The 21,560-nt window shown below is 40.7% G+C and overlaps 1 protein-coding gene across 1 annotated transcript in view; it reads left to right on the top strand.

Moving 5' to 3' along the window:
* Positions 1-21,560, top strand: part of ptprt (protein tyrosine phosphatase receptor type T) — a 1,408,195-nt gene that overhangs the window by 1,338,469 nt on the left and 48,166 nt on the right. The window contains exon 24 of the mRNA XM_060836083.1: positions 15,798-15,914. Within this exon, the coding sequence (XP_060692066.1) occupies positions 15,798-15,914 (117 nt within the window). The remainder of the gene's footprint in view (positions 1-15,797; positions 15,915-21,560) is intronic.

Here is a 21,560-nt window from a genome sequence, read left to right as displayed (position 1 = left end):
GGAGGAAGTAGATTTGGTGAGTAATGTGTGAATTTGTTGAAAGGCACTTTCTTCTAAATTTGAAAAATGGGCATCATTTCAGATAATAGGGCTGTGTGCCATGACAACACCAATTCAGTCATTTCAGCAACACCCATGGAATGCCCATCTGAGCAATCTTCTCAAAGTGATGCGCTCTACAGACACATCAAATGAGGCTGATAGATTTCATTCCTAGACAATCATTACTTGTCTAGGAATAGTGTCTCATCATCCTCAGTAGATACTCGGTTATGCAGTTAAAGAGGAAGAAATTGCAGGGTATGGGAAAGAACCTGGGATTAAATTCATCTATTACGTTTTTCAAAGGCACAAAAGCATTGAATAGCTATACACATGGACCGTCAAAGCTATTTAGATCCCTGTTGTTTCCAGTTGTCAACATTTGGAAAGAAATGTAAAAACTGAAAGAACTGCAGATGCAGTAAATCAGAAACAAAACAGAAGTTGCTGGAAAAGCCCAGCAGGTCTGGCAGCATCTGTGAAGAGAAACCAAAGTTAACATTTTGAACCTGGTAACCCTTCCTCAGAATGTAGTTCTGAGGAACGGTTGCTGGACCCGAAACATTAACTCTGATTTCTCTTCACAGATGCTGCCAGACCTGTTGGCCTTTTCCAGCAACTTCTGTTTTTGATCAGAAAGTAATGTGTTCTGTCATTTACAGGTACAAAGTGAATAACTTCATTTATTTGACATTAAGATCCATAAACCACAATTTTGTCTATTCATTAAATGAAATAATATTCTTATGTAATAGATTAGATTACTTACTTTGTGGAAACAGGCCCTTCGGCCCAACAAGTCCACACCAAGCCACAACCCACCCATTCCCCTACATTTTGGGCAATTTAGCATGGCCAATTCACCTGATCTGCACATCTTTGGACTGTGGGAGGAAGCCAGAGCACTCGGAGGAAACCCACGCAGACACTGGGAGAATGTGCAAACTCCACACAGTCAGCCACCTGAGTCGGGAATTGAACCCAGGTCTCTGGCGCTGTGAGGCAGCAGTGCTAACCACGGTGCTACTGTGCCCCTATTCTTCCATCTGCATTGATTACAATGCCAGCTATCATGTGCAAATTTATGTTTCACACTGAAAACTTCAAATGAGTGGGGACATTGACAACAAATGACCATTTGATTATATAAAAGTCTGCAGAACAATCACTGTTTCAAAAAAAATAGAAATCACTGGCACCATGAAGCAAATCTGATAGTGTCTGTGGAGTGATAATTAGAGTTAAGGTTTACAGTTTTTGACCTGACGCAGTCACATGATCTCCAGTTAAAACCCGAATTTCAACAATTTATACATTTAATATGAGGATTGGTTAGCTCAGTTGGCTAGATGGTCATTTTGCAATGCAAAGCATGGGTTCAGTTCTTGCAGAGGCTGCGGTTAACATGAAGGACTTTCATTCTCAACCTCTCCCTTTGCCTAAGTTATGGTAATCCTTAGGTTAAACCACCACCAGCTGTCTCTCTGCTGAGAGAGCACCCTATATTATTGTAAAACTATGGCAAATGTATAGGCCATGTCTAATGAATAATAGGAAATAGTACTTGGCAAGCAATTTTCAACTACCAGCCAACTTTACATGTCTAAACCAGCCAGTTAACACTCAACCATCTGCAGAGCACTGTGGGAAGGATTGTACCACAACAGGCTAAGGGCTACCTCATACAGTTTCCAGGCGAGACTATGAATGGTGGAGCAATCGGCCTACCAACATGCCCTCTGACGACTTCCTGTGCCATTGGTATCCACAGCAGCATTTCAATCAGAGCTGAACAAAAATGGTTCATGTCTCCTGATGCCACTTTTAAAGGTCAGTACAGATGCTTCAGCTGGATGTCAAAGTTCTCCATTCTACTCTATGCGGATAGGTACATGGAAATTGTCTTTTGTGGAATATTAGTGTAAACCCACAGATGAATCATGCAAGCAAGATGTCCAACAATTTCCACCAAATAAAACAATAAATTGGACAGCCTCCCATGCACCAGTGAAATACATCTTCACTTTATTTTACTTATCAAAATAGAAGAGGGCTCCAAATTCCTCATGATCTTATCCATTTATGCAAATAAATATGTGTGGTGAACCCTAGCCCTAAGCTAGGAAGTATGTCCCAAATCAGAAGGAAAGGGGTCACCTGCACAAACAGGGGTCATCCGCTGGTACAGTACCTAGAAGGCAACAGGAGTTTTCACCTTCTATGGGCTGTGGAATATTGGAGCAGCACCAAGTTGTGCCATCTACGCAGATTAGACCCAGTAATGGTTCCCATAAATTTTTGGTTTTTTGATGTTTCTGTTCCCAAGTGAAGAAAGATTTGCCTCAGCATGTGATCAATGTCCAGCTGACCTCAGGCAAGCTTTCAGTTGAGGCCAATTGAAAGTCCTGAATTAGCCCCAAACTCACTCAAACATGCTTCCTAGATTAAGTTCCAGCCAAAGTCCCCAGCATCACTGCAAAATTATACGAACAGAATCTCTCAGAGTCATATCTTGCCTGTGTAATGATGTATTATAGGGCTGCTCAGAAGATTTGGCGCTTGGTATTAGAGGAAGTTATTATTGTATGAACCAGTGGGGTGAAATAAGTACGAATGTACATAGAAAAAACTAGAACAGGTAACTCAGGAATCATTGATAGAAACGAAGCACATCTTACAGCAAGCACCTCCAGTTTGATGGAGAATTCTTACTCAGCCATCCATAGGTTGACAGGTGCATTATTCACAGTTCTCAAAGAAGCAGTGATGCATCACTTAAATTATAATATGCAGTAAAATTTTTAAATACGTCTGAGAGCAGAAATGCCACTGTCCCTGGAGTTGGAAATATTAATGCAATTTGCAAATTCTGCCTTATGAAACAATATCTAATTGAGACTAAACATTAAAATACAATGAAATAACACCATAGGGTCCCCCAGAACTGCTCCAGCCTAAGATGGGCATGAGATATACACCATTGCAAAATAATAAGTACATGATTACACAATTAAAATCATATTGAAAAATGTTCTAATAGTAGTACTAAATTTACTTGTGTTAATAATTTATATTCAACACATCTGTGTGACATTCTTTTGTCTGCTTTGGGTTTAACCATTGAAAAAAAGTAAATGACTGGATAATATTGCAATTCAACTGCTGATTGACTCAACAACACCTTACACCCTTACTTCCAGCTTTAATATTCCAGTCCCCAATAGATCATACCTTTCTCTCACACTGGCTCTTGTCCCTGATGTGGCCCGTGTCACCATTTCCCTACATCTAAGAGATTTGAACCTGGAAGTAAATGGCAAACTACTAGTTTTGCCGCATCTGATGAAATAACTTGAAATGCTATTGGTTGTAGACGCTTCCACTTGCTAAAAGTGCTCACTCATCCAGGATCATTCTGCAGTCCAAAGATACCTCCTAGTTATTTTTCTAGATTGTAAGCCATCTTTTTCAACTGTTCTTCACTGTCAAACCCATCCTTACTTCCAGTGTTAAGTAGAAGGAGCTCATGAAGCTCTTTGTCACTGAGAGCAAGACACTTCAATTATCGGCATCCATCATGTCTAGCTCTTCCACTAGTATACCTGAACTACTTAGGAAGCTCCATCTCACCCTAGTCCTTTCTCCAGATTCTGTCTTAATTCCCCTTCTGCCCTCTCTGACCTCATTCATTAGACCCAATTCCTCTTCCCTCAATCTCAATCCCACAAAAATGCTGACCATTCACATTTGCCTCCTTGCTCTCCATATTAACCATTACCAGAAACAGTTCTGTTTGAATCCCAAAAAGCCACTCAGATGTAGAATGAGGCAAATGACAGGAAGCAACACAGATCAATCCTAAGAGGAGAGGATCAACTTATAACAAGAAATCTGCAGTTCTTAAGGTACAAGACCCCTAAAAAAGCTTGTGAGAAGCCAGTATAATGAGTAGGATTGAGGCCAAATACTAACAGTCATTGTCAGCACTGTAGAGCAAGGAAATTTCACAGGGACAAGCAATACCCCAGCTTTAAAAAAGAATGTTTTATCTGTAAGATTACAGGTAACTTCTACAAAATATGTCTAAGTAGGACACAGTCACAGCATGACAAGATGTTAATTAACTAGCCACGTAAATAATTCATGAGGTCAAACAGACGACAATGAAAGAAAGCCCAAAGATACTCCTGATTAAAACACATTAGCCCGGCCTACGTTTTTGGCAAGAGCATATTTACATCAACGAACATGTTACTAATTTTAAGCTCAATTCAAGGGTGAATGTCACTATATCATCAGGCCATATACCATGACAGAAGAAACAATGTTTGTGAAGGAATTTAACTACAAGGTCCAGGAGGCTTGGCAATTATAATTAAAGGTATGCTCCAAGCAATACCACAACATAAGGGTATCAGATCATAAAGAATTTATACATCCTCCATAATCACGATTTCTTACTCTTGAGCATGAATGTGTGTTTTGATCTGAATCATCTTCAAATGGTGGAAGGATTCAAAGTAGAATCATAGAAACCCTACAGTATGGAAGCAGGCCATTTTGTCAATCGACTCCACAGTGACCCTCCAAAGAGCATCCCATCCAAACCCACCCCAATACCCTATTCCTGTAACCCTGCATTTCCCATGGCTCATCCACCGAACCTACAAATCCCTGAACACCATGGACAATTTAGCTTGGCCAGTCTACCTACCTTGCATATTTTTGGACTGTGGGAGGAAACAGAGCACGCAGACTTGGCAAAATGTGCAAACTCCGCACAGTCACCAAGTGTGGAATTGAACAAAGAACAAAGAACAAATAAAATTTACAACCCAGGAACAGGCCCTTCAGTCCTCCAAGCCTGAGCTGATCCAAATCCACTGTCTAAACCTATCACCCAATTCCTAAGCATCTGTATCCCTCTGTTCCCCACCTACACATGCATCTTTCCAGATGCACCTTAAATGAATCTGCCATGCCTGGCTCTACTACCTCTGCTGGCAACACGCTCCAGGCACCTACCACCCTCTGTGTAAAGTACTTGCAACTTGGATCCCCCTTAAACTTTTCAACTCTCACCTTGAACGCATGACCTCTCGTTACTGAATCCCTCACCCTGGGAAAAAGCTTATCTCTATCTACCCTGTCTAAACCCTTTGTGATTTTGTAGACCCCCAACCAGGTCCCCTCAATCTCATTCTTTCTAATGAAACCAATCCTAACCTACTCAACTCTCTTCATAGCTGGCACCGTCCATACCAGGCAGCATCTTTGTAAACCTTCTCTGCACCCTCTCCAAAGTGTCCACATCCTTTTGGTAATGTGGCAACAGAAATGTACATGGTATTCTAATTGCGGCTGAACCAAAGTCTTGTGAAATTTTAACATGACCTGCCAGCTGTTATATTCAATACCCTGTTGATGAAGGCAAGAATACCATATGCCTTCTTAACCACTCTATCCACCTGGCCAGTCACTTTCAGGGTACAATGGATTTGAACTCCCAGATCTCTCTGCTCATCAACTTTTTCCAAGGCTCTTCCGTTTACTGTAAAGTTCAATCAGGTTCAACCTGGGTCCGTGGCATTGTGAGGCAGCGGTGGTCACCTCTGAATCACCATGCCGCCATGTTAGTTAAAAATAGAATAGAATTAGAACAGTTAATAATTAGTTAAGAATAAGTCAAGAAACCAATGGTCAAGGAACAGCCTGTCATGGAATTGCAGGACAAAGAACTTCCAATTTTTGAACTGGTCATGGAACAAATCAACGAAGGATGACCAGTAGAATATTTTGTAGGGCTTCCTGTATGCATGGCAGAACAGAAACAGAATCCATAGAGATTAGTTATCTTGGCATAAGAAATTTGTTTCATACTGTCAGTAGGATGACTATAGTGAATTGTCAGAAACAGTTGCTACTGTTTTCAATGCAAGAAGAGTTCAAATTGCAAGAATCAGCTAGGTTTGTGAGAAAATGCAGGCAATCAGAACGTGAATGACAAATGTATCCTAGTTAGATTAACTAACAAATCTTTAACTTGTATAACAAGCCACACAAAATTGTTAACAGACAGTGATAACGGATTTAGGTCTAATGTCAAGCACTGAGAAGACTCAAGGTCAAATAGAACATTTCATTCCTTCAACTTTGCCAGGAAGAATTTCAGTACCAATGTCCAAGGATTCAGGACACAGTCAAGAAGAAATTGACTGGTTCAGAAATCCAGGATACTGCAAAAAAGGAAGTACCATTTACATCAGAAGAGCCAACCTCCACAAAGGAAGTTCTCGTGAATAAAAAGATCATCCAGATATCATAATGGAACAATTACCCATTTCAACAGGAACGATGCCCTCAGTACAAGAAGTAAGAGATGAAAGTCCTCCAGTTTTAAGCATTTTCAAACCTGACAATGTCAGGAACAGAGTCATAATCAGCAGATTTCAACCAATGCATCTTCCAATCTTCCAAGTCCAAATTGAAAGAGAACAATGAAATCTTCAGACTCCCTGAATTTGTGATGGGATTTGGGGTAGTGGTAGAAGTACAAATGTATAAGTAGTCATCAAGGGAAAATGTTCTGTGAATGACGGTAGTGATGCTCTATCGTGGTCTAAGGATCTGAAAGGGTTAACACTGAGGAGTGCCTTAGCACCACATACTACAATAATGTCATACAGACTTAGTGGAGAATAGCTTAGATTCTTGAAAGAGTAATACCTACCATCTAGGATCTCCTCATTTCTCAGTAATAATGTCTATTATGTTAACATAACTTGAATCTAATTGCTATCTTGCAAAGAACTACATTTTGTTTAAGACAAGAGCCACTTCTCACTAAACTACAAATGGCTTTCCTCTACCACGCCAGGCTCTGTGGATCCGAAATCCTGAAAGAGAACGCAGGCAGCACATCTACCCGATAGCTAGCTCATATAAGATAATGAATGGTGGTGAGGTTTCATCTTACAATGGGAAGTAAACCCTTGCTTCCATTTCAAAACTTGCATGCCGTCCCCCCCTCCCCACCCCATGCAGCTTCTGTCTTCCTGCCTTCAAAGCATCTCCAGGGAATTTGTAAAATTCCACCTGCAGTTGTCTCCAGTAATGTGTAAGATTGTATGTTGGGCCAGAATTTCATTTTGGAGGTGAGGACTGTGTGTCAAGGGATTTCCTAACATCTCACTGCACAATGAGCCATCTCTGTGCTCATGATGGATTGGAGCTGGCCATGCTATCTTCTGTCGGAGGCCCAAGGCAGAGGCTGAGGCAGCCCGCATTTCAAGGCCGAAAGTGAGAATTGCAGATGCGGTCTACATTTCAACTTCCCTCCCATTCTGCCGAGGACATGCAAGTCCTGGACCTCTTCCACTGCCACTCCCTCACAACCCAACGCCTGGAGGAAGAGCATCTCATCTTCTGCCTTAGAACCCTTCAATCCCAGGACACCAATGTGGACTTCACCAATTTCCTCATTTCTCCATCCCCCACCAAACTTCCAGCTCAGCACCATCCTCATGACCTGTCCCACCTGTCAATCTTCCTTCCCACCTATCCACTCCACCATCCTTTACGACCTATCACCTTTACCCCTTCCTCCGTCCACCTATTGCACTCCCAGCGACCTTCTCCCCAGCCCCGCCCCCTTCCTTTTATCTCTCCACCCCTGAGGCTTCCAGCCTCATTCCTGATGAAGGGCTCCTGCCCGAAATGTCAATTTTCCCATTCCTTGGATGCTGCCTGACTTGCTGTGCCTTTCCAGCACCACTCTAATCTTGAGCCCACATTTCAAGGCCTATCTCTGATCACTGAGACATCACCCAGACCATTGCTGCCATATTACCATCATATCTGCTTCACCCCCAATCCCTCATTTCCCCCTCAGCTCCTATACCTGCTAACCACTGCCCCGCCCCTGGGGCAGCCTGTCTCAGGAGAGGAAAATATAGACCATTTGATTGTAGGCTTACAAGAGAGCTGTCAACATCTACTGAGATACCCTCTGCTAGGAAAGCATAACACCAAATAACTCTAATCTAGCCAGATCCAATATTAAAAATAATATGTGTAATGAGTTTGAGGTATGATGCTTCTTTCAGCTTTCATTCATTTTGCAGCATTGCTTCTCTCTGAAAGCTCAAGAAATAATGTCGTACATCCTGCTACTGGCTGTTTTGCATGACTAAGTCAAAATCAAAAGAGGTTCCTGCAAATTAAAAGAATCTATACATCACCATTAGTTTATGAAAATGTGTCAGTTCCATGGAAAACAGCAGGGACCTGTTCAAAGTGACACATTTCCATCAAAACCATCTGTTCTCACTATGACTGTGTGCTATAATACCTTGCGGTTATAGGCCCTACTCTCCTATTTTTCCTTTGGGAACTTTTAATCTTTGTTCAGTGGCGTCTTGGTGTTAAAGCAGCATATTTATTGTGCATTCAGAACACCGCTCACTGCCGCTGTCTTCTCTGATCGGTGATACTCCTAAGTCCCAGAGCAGTTCACCTCACTGTCATCAATGCATTTTCTAGTGACAGAAAACTATGTTTCCCAGCTCTTAGCTTTAGTGATCCTTCAATTCACTTTCTCATTCTGCTCTGCTTGGCAGCGCACTCACTTTTTTTGTTTTACTTTTGTTCCAATCTCCTCACATTCCCTGAACATTAAATATAACCTTTTCATGATTTAAGTTGGTAAGTGGATCAGTCACCTTTTATTGCGTTATGTTGTGAATCTAGATCAATACTTGCATCTATGTTACATCTCTATGGAAAACAAATTACCTCTAAATGTCTTGTCAATTGAATTCGTAGATTCTTCCCAATTTCTTTTTCAATTTAATCTCGAGACATCTCAAAATAAGAGTGATTTTTATTCACCCTTTTGTACCTCTCCCCTCCTTCACCAAAGTGGACAATAGTGGATTCAAAATGAAGCCATGATGTAGAGTGGGGAAATAGGTTGGGTTGAGTGGCCTTGTCCTGTTGTTCATATGATCCAGCTAATGGTGCCGTCTGCTTAGTCTTTCTTAAACATCCTTTACAACATTCTGGCCGATATGAATCCTGGCTGTCAGAGCTCCCATCAAACGTACTGCCTTTGTCGCTCAGCTAGAACCAGTTCCTGTTTTTAATTCTTTAACTTTGGATGGAGCTAGACATTTAGAATGATACTTAATGGGTCGACATATGCTGTCAGCTATACCTGTGTACTATTATAAGATGGAGAAAGTGAAGACTGCAGATGCTGGGGATCAGAGCTTAAAAAATGTGTTGCTGGAAAAGCGCAGCAGGTCAGGCAGCATCAAAGGAGAAGGACAATTGACATTTCGGGCATGAGCCCCTGAAGGGCTTATGCCCGAAATGTCGATTCTTCTTCTCCTTTGATGCTGCCTGACCTGCTGCGCTTTTCCAGCAACACATTTTTAAACTATTATAAGATGCATTTTTTCTGACATCTACTTGTTTTTCCATTTTCACTAATTTTAAATCTTCCATAGTTACAGTGGCAGGGTTTGAATTCCTCACTAGATCCTTCGTCATGTTGCTTTTCACATACAAATTCCCTATCCTTTTCAGCTGCTAGTTCAGACTCTTGAAGGCAGCACTATCTTATTTACTGCTCCCAAAACGGTGTCTTAGTGGTTCTCCAACTCAATGATAATGAGAAGCAATCTGAAAAATGCCCTGCTGAATTCTCTAGTTAGCTGCCCCATTAGCCTTGCCCTATACTCATCAATTTACTGCAGCACATAAATTAGCCCTTATTTATAGATTATGCATATGCATTCTGCTGGGACTTTTATTATTTATACCATCCATACATGATGTTGAACAGTATGTGACATTGTTCATACCCACCCTAATGTCTAGATAGAATGAGAATTTGTTGACAATTGCTTGAACAGTTTTCTGTGTTGGAATTTTAACCTTTACAATAATTTAATTTGAATTTAAGCACAATCTGTTGTTGATAATAATTATCAAGCAAATTGATCACAACCAATGTATTGAGTATGTTGAGTTCATTTAGAGTTGAAGATACTGTGTATGGCTACATAGTGAAAATAAATAGCCATGATAAGTAAGATGCAAAAACAGTTCCTTATTCGCTTTTCTTCTCAGTCCCTCATGTCCCCAGGGCATCTCAACTACATAAGGTGATTGGCATGGGTTTACCATAGGAGGATTCTTGGCACTTTCAATTGTATAAGACCTCCCAAAATCTCTTGTTTTATGCCCTTTCTGAGGAGTGGGTATAGGTGAATTATTGACTTAGCCTTATCACCCAATAAAGATATCTTTCATTGCAAAATATCCAATAATATATTGTGTTCTTTGTCTAAATTTTGGGGTAAATGCTCACCCTGAAGTTATCAGCTTGCATTTAGATTCTTGAACCTTTGCTCATACTTTCAGCCGTTGAGTAATTAGGCTGTTACCCTCCCTCTCAGTTCACCACCGTCCCACTATACCTCCCAAGAATGCAAACTTTTGAGACATCACCTGGACTGAGCCAGGCATTGTGAATGGTGAGCCAGAAGGCAAGTGATCACTGACATAAGACTCTTGTGGCACAGTGTTGGTGTCCTTACCTCTGAGCCAAAAGACCTTGGTTTCGAGTCCCACCTTTTCCAGAGGACAGTCGTAATATCTCTGATCAGGTTGAATAGGAAACTAAAGCAGACCCATTCTCATCCCACTCTCCTTACCATCTCCATTAGAAAGTAAAAAAAGTCATGTTAATTGTAATTATCAGAGATTGATAGATTCTTGTTGTCTCGAGGAATTAAGGGCTAAGGGGAGAATGCTGGTAAGTGGAGTTGAAATGCCCATCAGCCATGATTGAATGGTGGAGTGAACTCGATGGGCCAAATGGCCTTACTTCCACTCCTATGTCTTATGATCTTATGGTCTTATAGTCTTATAAGTGAGGGAATGAGGTTCAGGGAGGAGTGAACGTGAGCATTGTGAAGGGTGATGGACTGAGGATGAGTATGTTTCGGATATGAGGGAGGGAAGAGAATCATTGTAGACATTGTGATCTGGGGAGGTGAGTATCATTGGGGTGCAAGGGAGAGGTATAAGCAATGAGAGGTATAAGAGTTAGTGTAAGCAATATCAGGGTACAAGAGCAAAGGAGAGCATTGTCTGGGGAGTGCAAATGGTGGGGGGTGGGGGTGAGTATTGTCAGAGGTACAAGGTGTGAATTAGCAAGTGTACATTCTTAAAACATGAGCATTATATTATTGAAACACTCAAAATCTCCAGGGGATTGGATAGTGGGCATGGCATGGAGGAGACTCTACTAGGGGAAACATTTTCAGAATAAAAGGTTTCCTATTTTCTTCTGTTTCAAAGCATGTGTAAAGTGTGAAAATCTCTTCCCTACAAGGTAGCGGTGGCTGGGTCTTTACATTTATTCAAGGCTGAGTTAGTTAGATTTTTGATAGACAGAGAGTTGAAAGAGGGAGAGACTAAAAAATAGAGAGGAGACCACAACCAGATTAGCCATGATTTCTTGTTCCAATGTTTACATCAGGCAGAGTTGCAACCGAGGTCCTGAAAGTCATGAATGAATTACATTTGGTCAGTTTGAATATTTTTATTTAAATTGATTAGCAAGGCTAATTACTAATTGCATGGTATAGAAATAAATTAAATGTCAAGAGATGTTCCTTTTCACAGAAAATCGCAATTTATTGAACATGTGACTGACTCATGGCTGTGAATGCAAATTCACTGCTAATGTTCAAAAATGACAGCACTTCAGTTTTAGCTAACTCAACAAAGAAGCTTGGGGTGTTTTAAGAAGGTGGGCAGTGGTATAGAAATACAGATTCTTAAAGTTTGTATTGTAAGTTTCAAAGTGTGAAGTTTTGCTATCAGAAATGCGGAGGGTGTGGTGAGCAGAGTAATATGCCCAATTTGTATGCCCTATTTTCCAGTGATTGATTCTAGTAATTCTCCAAGCTGGAACTGAGAAAAGTAACAAGCCTCACTCAATTTAAGCTTTAAAATACCCATGCTGTTCTGTTTAACATTCACTCTGACTGCTCCTGTAGAAATTATTTTCACTTACCTATGCTATGTTGTCAGCTGAGAGTCAAGAGCTTCACAACCACTTCGGTTTGCTAAGTTTCTTTATCATTTTAAAACATTCCAAGGCACTTCACCAGAACAGTACTGTACAAAATTTAACATTAAGCCCCCAAAAGAGAAAATGGGATAGGTGACCAAAGATTTCCTGAAAGAACACGGAATGGCTTCACTGAGGAGAGAGAGAGTTAGAGAGGCAAAGAGGAGAGGAAATTTCTGAGTTTAAAGCCTAAGCAACTGAAAGTATGTCCATCAATGACTGAGTGAAGGAAATCAGGAATGTGCAAAAGGTCAGAATCAGAGGAGCACAGCAAGTTCACATGGTTGTGAGTCTGGAGGAATGACATCTTGGAGGGATTTGAACATAAGGATGAGAACTTCAAAACTAGGGCATTACTGGAACAGTAGCCAATGTAAATCAGCAAGGAAAGAGGTGAGGGTTAAGTGGATGTTGTTTATGGTTAGACTATGTGAAGTAGCGTTTTGACATTATTTATCCATAACTGTGAAAAGAGTAATCTAATGTGAGTGTTTTTGATTGGTTTGGCTTAGTTTGAATTTACAGTTTTAGAACAATTGATGAAAGGAAATAATATAAGCTATAAACATTGAAGAATAAAGATCTAGCCATGCCTGAAGAGTATTAGTCGGGTGAATCCATGATTCAGTTCAGTATTCATGGAAAATACATTGTGAACATATGATTAGGAGCAGGAAGATGCTATTCAGCCTCTTGTACCTATTGCACTATTCAATAATAGCTGGTCTGATTGTCATATGTGCCTGTCTACCCCTGAGAACTTTTCACCCCCTTGCTTATCAATAATCTTTGTACCCTGCATTGAAAAAATTAAAGGATTCTACTTCCAGCAATTGTGGAGTAACAGAGTTCCAAAGACTCATGAATTCTATGAGAAAACATTTCTCCTCATCTCTGTCTTAAACCAGTCTTCCTACAGTGTAACCTTCCCAGTGGAAGATATTATCCCTTAAGTTCATCTCTTTAAATGGTCAACAGAGATTTGGCTGACCTTACTTTGCAGAGAGTAGAATGTAGCAGCCAACCAGCAGTGCGCTGAAATAAATGAGTCTGAACGTAACAACGACACAATAAAAGTTTCAGCAGCAGACAACCTGAGCTGGGAGATGGCGCATTGTCTGGTAATGTTTCAGAGATGGAAATAAGCAATTCTAGTGATTACACAGATATGTGATTTGGAGCACATTTTGGGTCAATTATAACAAAGTTGTTAACAGACTGATTTGGATGCAAATTTTGGATTGTGAGAGATAGAGACAGCAGAGGGAACAGAGCTTGAAGGTGAAACTGACGGGCCAAATGGCCTTACTTCCACCCCTATGTCTTAATGGCTTCAGACCATCCAGCACTTAATTGGAAGAAATTGCTTTCCTGCAGTCCTGGATGTCAGGTGAACAGTTTGATCATTTAATCATAGTAGAGGAGTCAAGAGAAACAGCAGAGATAGAGCTGTTCACAACAGCATATTTTGTGAAAATTGATGTTGTGCCCTAACATAATGTCACGGGAGGGCAATAATAGATGAGTGGGATTAGGGAAAGATCCTTGGGGTCACCTGAGATAATGGTGCAGGTGAAAGAGAAGAGGAGAAGCAACTGGAAATAATACTCTGACTACAATTAGATAGAAAATGATTCGGAACCACATGAGAGCAGTCACAGCGGCTAGACTCAGCATAGAGATATTGGAGTGAAATGGTGTGGTCACCCATGTCAAAGACTGCAAACAGATCAAAGAGAATGTTGCATGTGCAATTGAGTCCACACATCACCGTGTGGTCAGTTTGATCTTGTCATCCTGTTTAGAACATCAGGAACTACAGGCTTGGCTGTCTAGTATGGTTGAGGAAAACCATTCACTATTGGAATTATAAAGAGGCTGTAGTATTGAACAAGAAATAGTTATTTTTAGCCACAGTTACAGATATGAAAGTTATGGAGACTAGGAGGAGGATCTGGATATTAGTCCTTATTCCTTTGAGATCCTAAGTGGCTGTGCCCACAAATCCACATGACATCATCATGGTGGAGAGTGCATAAAGCACTCCTCAATATTAACTCTTTCTGACCCTTACACCCTCACAGTACAGAGAAGAGAGAGTTTACTTCTTTCATTGTTGAGTTTTTTTCAAGGGTTATTGGCAATATTGGCAAAGTTAGCCTTTGTTTCCCATCCCTAATTGCTCGGATTTTGGGAAGGGCGGAAACCTTATTGCACAGATTCAAACACTGCATTTCATGGGAGTTAACAACGCATCAAGCACTTTGGAGAGGGAAGATATGTTGGATATGGAATGGTGAATTACAAACATAGTGGAGTCCAAGTCTGTTATTTATTTTAGAAGAGAGATAATGAAAACTATCATTATGAAAAGGGGAAGAGAAAAAAACCATTAGAAATATTGTTTCACATGGGCTTCAGGAGGGAAAGTTGGGTGGTCACTAGTTTAGATGAAATAGGTTGAAGGGAACAGGAACTGAGTCTCATGGACAACTTAGTTCAAGAGGGCATGAAGCAAGATAGGGGAGAAATAAAATAGAGCAAGTTGGAGTTCAAGGCTAGGGTAAGGTTGAGTATTAAAGATATTTTGATTGGGTGGACTTGAGTTACAGAATGACAACACTGAGACAGCAGATTAGATGGCCTCAGATTTACTGACAAACTATGCTCATCACTGCGGGAGAAAACTTTGAAGAGGGGATTAAGAGGACAGTTTGCAGGAGAGAAAAGAAGGCAAGAGTTATCTTTTCGTTCTGGATGATCATTAGCAGGAGATAGTCTAACTCTTTTGTGCTTTATACGGTTCAGCCAGATCAAGCAATTAATGGTTAAATTAGTTATCCACCATATCTATTCAAGTGTGCATCCTTTGTACTTAATGGAGTGGAGGTAGGGGTATACCGGAGAAAACAGGCAGCTTGAGAGAGGGTAATGATTTTTTTTGTGAGAAAGGGCATCAAAAGTGGAGGTGGAGGATGCAGTTGAACAAATCAATCAAATATTCTGGTAGATGGGCAGCAAAGGTGAGAGAGTTGGGATTTTGAAACTGCAATCAGAAGTCAACAGGGGGATAGTTTTTGTTTTCCCCGAGGATGGATTCAGAAGGAGGCTGAGTTGACGTGGGAAAAAATGAAATGGGTGGAGAAATTATTTATCCTACCCGTGGTTGATAGAAACTAATTATCAAGACTGCATGAGGTCTCCAGAGGGCATCAGTGCACAGTATATTATTTATTTCCTTTTACTCGCTGAGGGGATTCCAAGCTTGATAACCAAGAACAGGATACAGAATTCACTGTTAACTACCAATCTACAGAAACATAAACAGGATTAATGCTCTGTGATATTCTGATATGCCCATTTAGGCTAGACTTCAAGAGGGAACCCCTAAGTAGTGACTAAGAGAAACAAGTTTCCATTTTAGCAGCTAAATATCAGAAATGGACTGTAGGCCCACATGTCAATGCCACAGGATACCAGCTCATACACTCTGATATTTTTTCGTTAATATCTAGAAATTCAGGGACTTAGCTCTTAGCAGCCATTGCATGAATGTTTCTTTTTGTTAATTCAAACAGCACATATTTTTCTTTTTGTTTTGTACCAGGTGAAATGCTGCAGATATTGGCCAGATGATACTGAGCTGTATGGAGACATTAAAGTGACACTTGTGGAGACAGAGCCATTAGCAGAGTATGTTATACGGACTTTCACAGTTCAAAAGGTATGTAAAGTTCATGTTGTTTGAGCCTGATGTTGAAAGCCCATAACTACACTGAAATGTCTGAAATGAAAATGCACTGCAATGAAGTACAGTGAAAATGGACTCTGTAATCTTTTTGTACATTGTACTTCTGATACACTGAATAAATGCCGGCGAATAAAATAATCAAACTGATACCGAGTAATACTTCCTTTGTGGCACACTCAAACTGACAGTGTAATACTTGGTTTTGATATATTAGGTTGCCCTCTTGTGGAACAATACTAGGAAAATTCATTCTTTAATGATGGAAAACGTAGAGGCATAGCAAAGTTATGGCACAGGAAGAGGCCATCGGCTCATCATACCTGTGCGGCCGAGAAAAAAGTTTCGCAGCCATTCTAGTTCTACCTCCCAGGACCTGGTCCATAGCTTTGCAGATCCGGTCCCTTTTAAACAAAGTTAGGCCAAGTCAAGCAGCAAATTCCAGAAACTCATCACCTTCAGGGTGAAGAAGCTTTTCTTCATGTCCTCTTGAATCTTTCAATCTTCTAGTAGCTGGACTCTCAGTTAGGAGATACAAACTGTCCCTGTCTACTTGAGGCTCCTAATTAATTTTGTACACATTAGTTAAGCCAGCACCCTCTGTTCTAAGGATAACAAACCTAGCCTATTGATTTTTTCCTCATAGCTATAATTTCCAAACTCGGCAATAATCATTTAAATTTCCTCTGTGGACACAATATCAACTGTGACCTACCCAGTATTTTGTACACTTCCAGTATTATGCTGCAGCATTCGGATTCTATACCTCATACAACAAAGTAAACCATTGTATTTGCTTTCTACAGCCTTGTTTACCCACCGTGCTATATTCAAGGACCCATGAACACGTACTTCAAGTTCTCTTACTTCCACTATACTTTCCAATATCCTTTTATTTATTGTATAATCTCTTGCTTTGTTTGTCCTCCCCAAATGGATCACCTCACACCTTTCTGAATTAAATTCAGTTTGCTACTTTTCTCGAAATGATGTGAATATTTTGCAGACCACCAAGATCAGATCAATTGGCTTTTAATTATTTGGCCTATCCCTCACACTCTTTTTAAACTATGGTATACCATTCACAAAATTCCAATCCTCTGGTAACTCAGCTGTGTCTTGTAAGGATTAGACAGTAATCCTGGGCTTCCTTTATTAGCGTGAGTGACAATCCTGCTAGCCCTAATGATTTATCCACCTTTAAGAATGTCAATCTCTCCAGTACTTTCTCTTGCATTATCCTTCTCATACGTAGTAGTGCACATTTCTCTTGTTTAATTAGTATGTTTGCATTATCCCTTTTCTTTGTGAAAATAAAGTACTTCATAAGGCTCCTGCCCATATCTTCTGCATCTATGCATGAGTTACTATATACATGTGATAGGTCCTACCTTTTCCTTAGTCATCCTCTTACTTTCAATGTAATGATAACACATCTTTGGATTTTCCTTGATTTTACCAGCCAAAATTGTTTCTAATCCTTCATGTGCTTTCTTAATTTCCTTTCTTACTTTACCCCTGTTCTCCCCATGTTCTCGGCTTTCTATAGAATTAAAAAAATTGTGTCAGTCATAATCTTTCTTTTTCTACTTTATTTCACTTTGTATCCTTCAGGATACGCAGGATGCTCTAAATTTGGCAGGACAATATTTTTTCGATGTAAAAACATGTCTGCACTGTGTCTATAGATACTTTGTTTTTAGAATGCCTCAACTGAGTTGTCATTGATTTTCCTTCAAGTAGCTGTATCAAATCTACCTTCACAAGATCATCCCTCAGCTTCACTAAATGTGTCCTCCCCTCCATAGAAATTTTATTCTGATAAATTTGTCCTTCTTCCATAATGATACCAATCTAATCGTATTGCACTTATTGCTGTCTCCAAAACAGTCACCCACTGTTGCTCCATTCATCTGCCCAGCTTTCTTAAAACTAAAATATTATCTTGAATGTAGTTCCAAGATTTTGTACCCTCTGTGGCTTTTATACTGTTCATATCCCAATTGATATTAGTGTAGTTGAAGACGACTGAAGTCAGTAAACAATTTTTGGGAGTTCAGTTTTTGATCTGATTTGGTTTATTATTGTCACATGTACCAAGATACAGTGAAAAGTATTGTTTTTTTTGTTCTATCCAGGTAAATCATACCTTACCTAAGTATATAAGGGTATTTGAGCAATGCAGAATGTGGTGGGACAGCTGCTAGAGAAGGTTCAGAGAAAGTTCAACTTTAATGTGATGTGGAGGAGCCGGTGTTGGACTGGGGTGGACAAAGTTAAAAATCACTCAACACCAGGTTATAGAACATAGAACATTAGAGCGCAGTACAGACCCTTCGGCCCTCGATGTTGCGCCGACCTGTCATACCAATCTGAAGCCCATCTAACCTACACTATTCCATGTACGGTCATTTGCTTGCACAATGACGACTTAAATGTACTTAAAGTTGGCGAATCTACTACCGTTGCAGGCAAAGCATTCCATACCCTTACTGCTCTCTGAGTAAAGAAACTACCTCTGACATCTGACCTATATCTATCACCCCTCAATTTAAAGCTATGCCCCCTCGTGCTCGCCGTCACCATACTTGGAAAAAGGCTCTCCCTTTCCACCCTATCTAACCCTCTGATTATCTTATATGTCTCTATTAAGTCACCTCTCAACCTTCTTCTCTCTAACAAAAACAGCCTCAAATTCCTCAGCATTTCCTTGTAAGACCTTCTCTCCATACCAGGCAACATCCTAGTAAATCTCCTCTGCACCCTTCCCAAAGCTTCCACATCCTTCTTATAATGTGGTGACCAGAACTGTACACAATACTCCAAGTACGGCCGTACCAGAGTTTTGTACAGCTGTAGCATAACCTCAAGGTTCCGGAACTCGATCCCTCTATTAATAAAAGCTAAAACAATGTATGCCTTCTTAACAACCCTGTCAACCTGGGTAGCAACTTTCAAGGATCTGTGTACCTGGACACCGAGATCTCTCTGTTCATCTACACTACCAAGAATCTTACCATTAGCCCAGTACTTTGCATTCCAGTTACTCCAACCAAAGTGAATCACCTCCGCATTAAACTCCATTTGTCAACTCTCAGCCCAGATCTGCAGCTTATCTATGTCTCTCTGTAACCTAAAACATCCTTCTTCACTATCCACAACTCCACCGAGTTGTATCACCTGCAAATTTACTAACCCACCCTTCTACGCCCTCATCCAAGTCGTTTATAAAAATGACGAACAGCAGTTGACCCAACACCGATCCTTATGGTATACCACTGGTAACTGGACTCCAGGATGAACATTTCCCATCAACCACCACCCTCTGTCTTCTTTCAGCCAGCCAATTACTGATCCAAATTGCTATATCTCCCACAATCCCATTCTTCCTCATTTTGTACAATAGCTTACTGTGGGGAACCTTATCGAACACCTTGCTGAAATCCATATACACCACATCAACCGGTTTACTCTCATTTACCTGTTTGGTCACCTCCTCAAAGAACTCAATAAGGTTTGTGAGTCATGACCTACCTTTCACAAAACCGTGCTGACCATCCCTAATCAAATTATTCTTTTCTAGATGATTATAAATCTTATCTCTTATAACCTTTTCCAACACTTTACCAACAAATGAAGTAAGGCTCACTAGTCTATAATTACCGGGGTTGTCTCTACTTCCCTTCTTGAACAGGGGAACCACATTTGCTATCCTCAAGTCTTCTGGCACTATTCCTGTAGACAATGATGATTTAAAGATCAATGCCAAAGGCTCGGCAATCTCCTCCCTGGCTTTCAAGAGGATCCTAGGATAAATCCCATCCGGCCCAGGGGACTTATCTATTTTCACATTCTGCAGGATTTCTAATACGTCTTCCTTGTGAACCTCAATCACACCTAGTCTAGTAATCTGTATCTCAGTATTCTCCTCGACAACTTTGTCATTTTCTAGAGTGAATACTTCAAAAAATATTAATTAAGTGCTTCCCCTATCTCCTCTGACTCCACACATCTTCCCAATACCGGTAGTTATGATAACCTATTGAAGGAGCCGAACTCTGAAAGCTAGTGCTTCCAAATAAACCTGTTCTACTATAACCTGGCATTGTGTAATTTTTAACTTTGTCAACTTTATTGTATGAGGGGTCTATTCAAAAGTCTGATAACAGAAGGGAAGAAGCTGTTCTTAAATCTGTTTGTACGCTGTTTCAAACTTTTGTATCTTCTGCCCAACAGAAGTGGATGGAAGACGGTGTGTGCAGGCTGCGAGGGGTCTTTGATTATGATGATTGCTTTCCTGAAGCAGCAGGAAGTACAGATTGAGTCATAAAGTCATAGAGATGTACAGCGTGGAAACAGACCCTTCAGTCCAACTCATCCATGCCAACTAGATACCAAAACCCAATCTAGTCCCACCTGCCAGTACCTGGCCCATATCCGTCCAAACCCTTCCTATTCATATACCCATCCAGATGCCTCTTAAATGTTACAATTGTAGTAGCTACCACCATTTCCTCTGGTAGCTCATTCCATACACATACCACCATCTGAGTGAAAACATTGCCTCTTAGGTCTCTTTTATATCTTTCCCCGCTCACCCTAAACCTATGCCCTTTAGTTTGGACTCCTCCACCCCAGGGAAAATACTTTGTCTATTTACCCTATCCATGCTCCTCACCCCTCAGCCTCCAATGCTCCAGGGAAAACAGCCCTAGTCTATTCAACCTCTCCCTATAGCTCAAATCCTCCAACCCTGGCAACATCCTTGTAAATATTTTCTGAACCCTTTCAAGTTTCCCAACATCTTTCCGATAGGAAGGAGACTAGCATTGCACGCAATATTCCAACAGTGGCCTAACCAATGTCCTGTACAGCCGCCACATGACCTCCCAACTCGTGTACTCAATACTCTGACCAACAAAGGAAAGCATACCAAATGCCTTCTTCACTATTCTATCGACCTATGACTCCACTTTCAAGGAACTATGAACCTGGACTCCAAAGTCTCTTTGTTCAGCAACACTCCCTGGGACCTTACCATCAAGTGCATAAGTCTTGCTAAGATTTGCTTTCCCAAAATGCAGCACCTCGCATTTATCTAAATTAAACTCCATCTGCCACTCCTCAGCCCATTGGCCCATCTGATCAAGATCCTGTTGTAATCTGAGGTAACCTTCTTCGCTGCCCACTACACCTCCAATTTTGGTGTCATCAGCAAACTACTAACTATACCTTTTATGCTCACATCCAAATCATTTATATAAATGATGAAAAGTAGTGGACCTAGCACCGATCAAAATCACAGGGGTATATTTTGAGATTGAGTCAATGGAAGGAAGGCTGGTTTGCAAGATGGACAGGGCTGTGTTCACAACTCTCTGTATTTTCTTGCGGTCTTTGGCAGAGCAGTTGCTAGACCAAGTTGTGATGCATCCGGATAGGATGCTTTCTATGGTGCATCTACAACAATTGGTAGGAGTCATTGTGATTGCGCAGAATTTCCTTGGCCTTCTGAGGAAGTCGAGGCATTGCAGTGCTTTCTTGAATGTAGCATTAACTTGGATGGACCAGAATGGATTTTTAACTCCTAGGATATTTACTGCTAGGAACTTGGAGCTCTCA

The sequence above is a fragment of the Hemiscyllium ocellatum genome, chromosome 15 (genome assembly GCF_020745735.1).
Source record: "Hemiscyllium ocellatum isolate sHemOce1 chromosome 15, sHemOce1.pat.X.cur, whole genome shotgun sequence".
Lineage (NCBI taxonomy): Eukaryota > Metazoa > Chordata > Chondrichthyes > Orectolobiformes > Hemiscylliidae > Hemiscyllium > Hemiscyllium ocellatum.
Note: the sequence above shows the minus strand (reverse complement) of the source record. Positions and strands in the feature narration are given on the sequence as shown.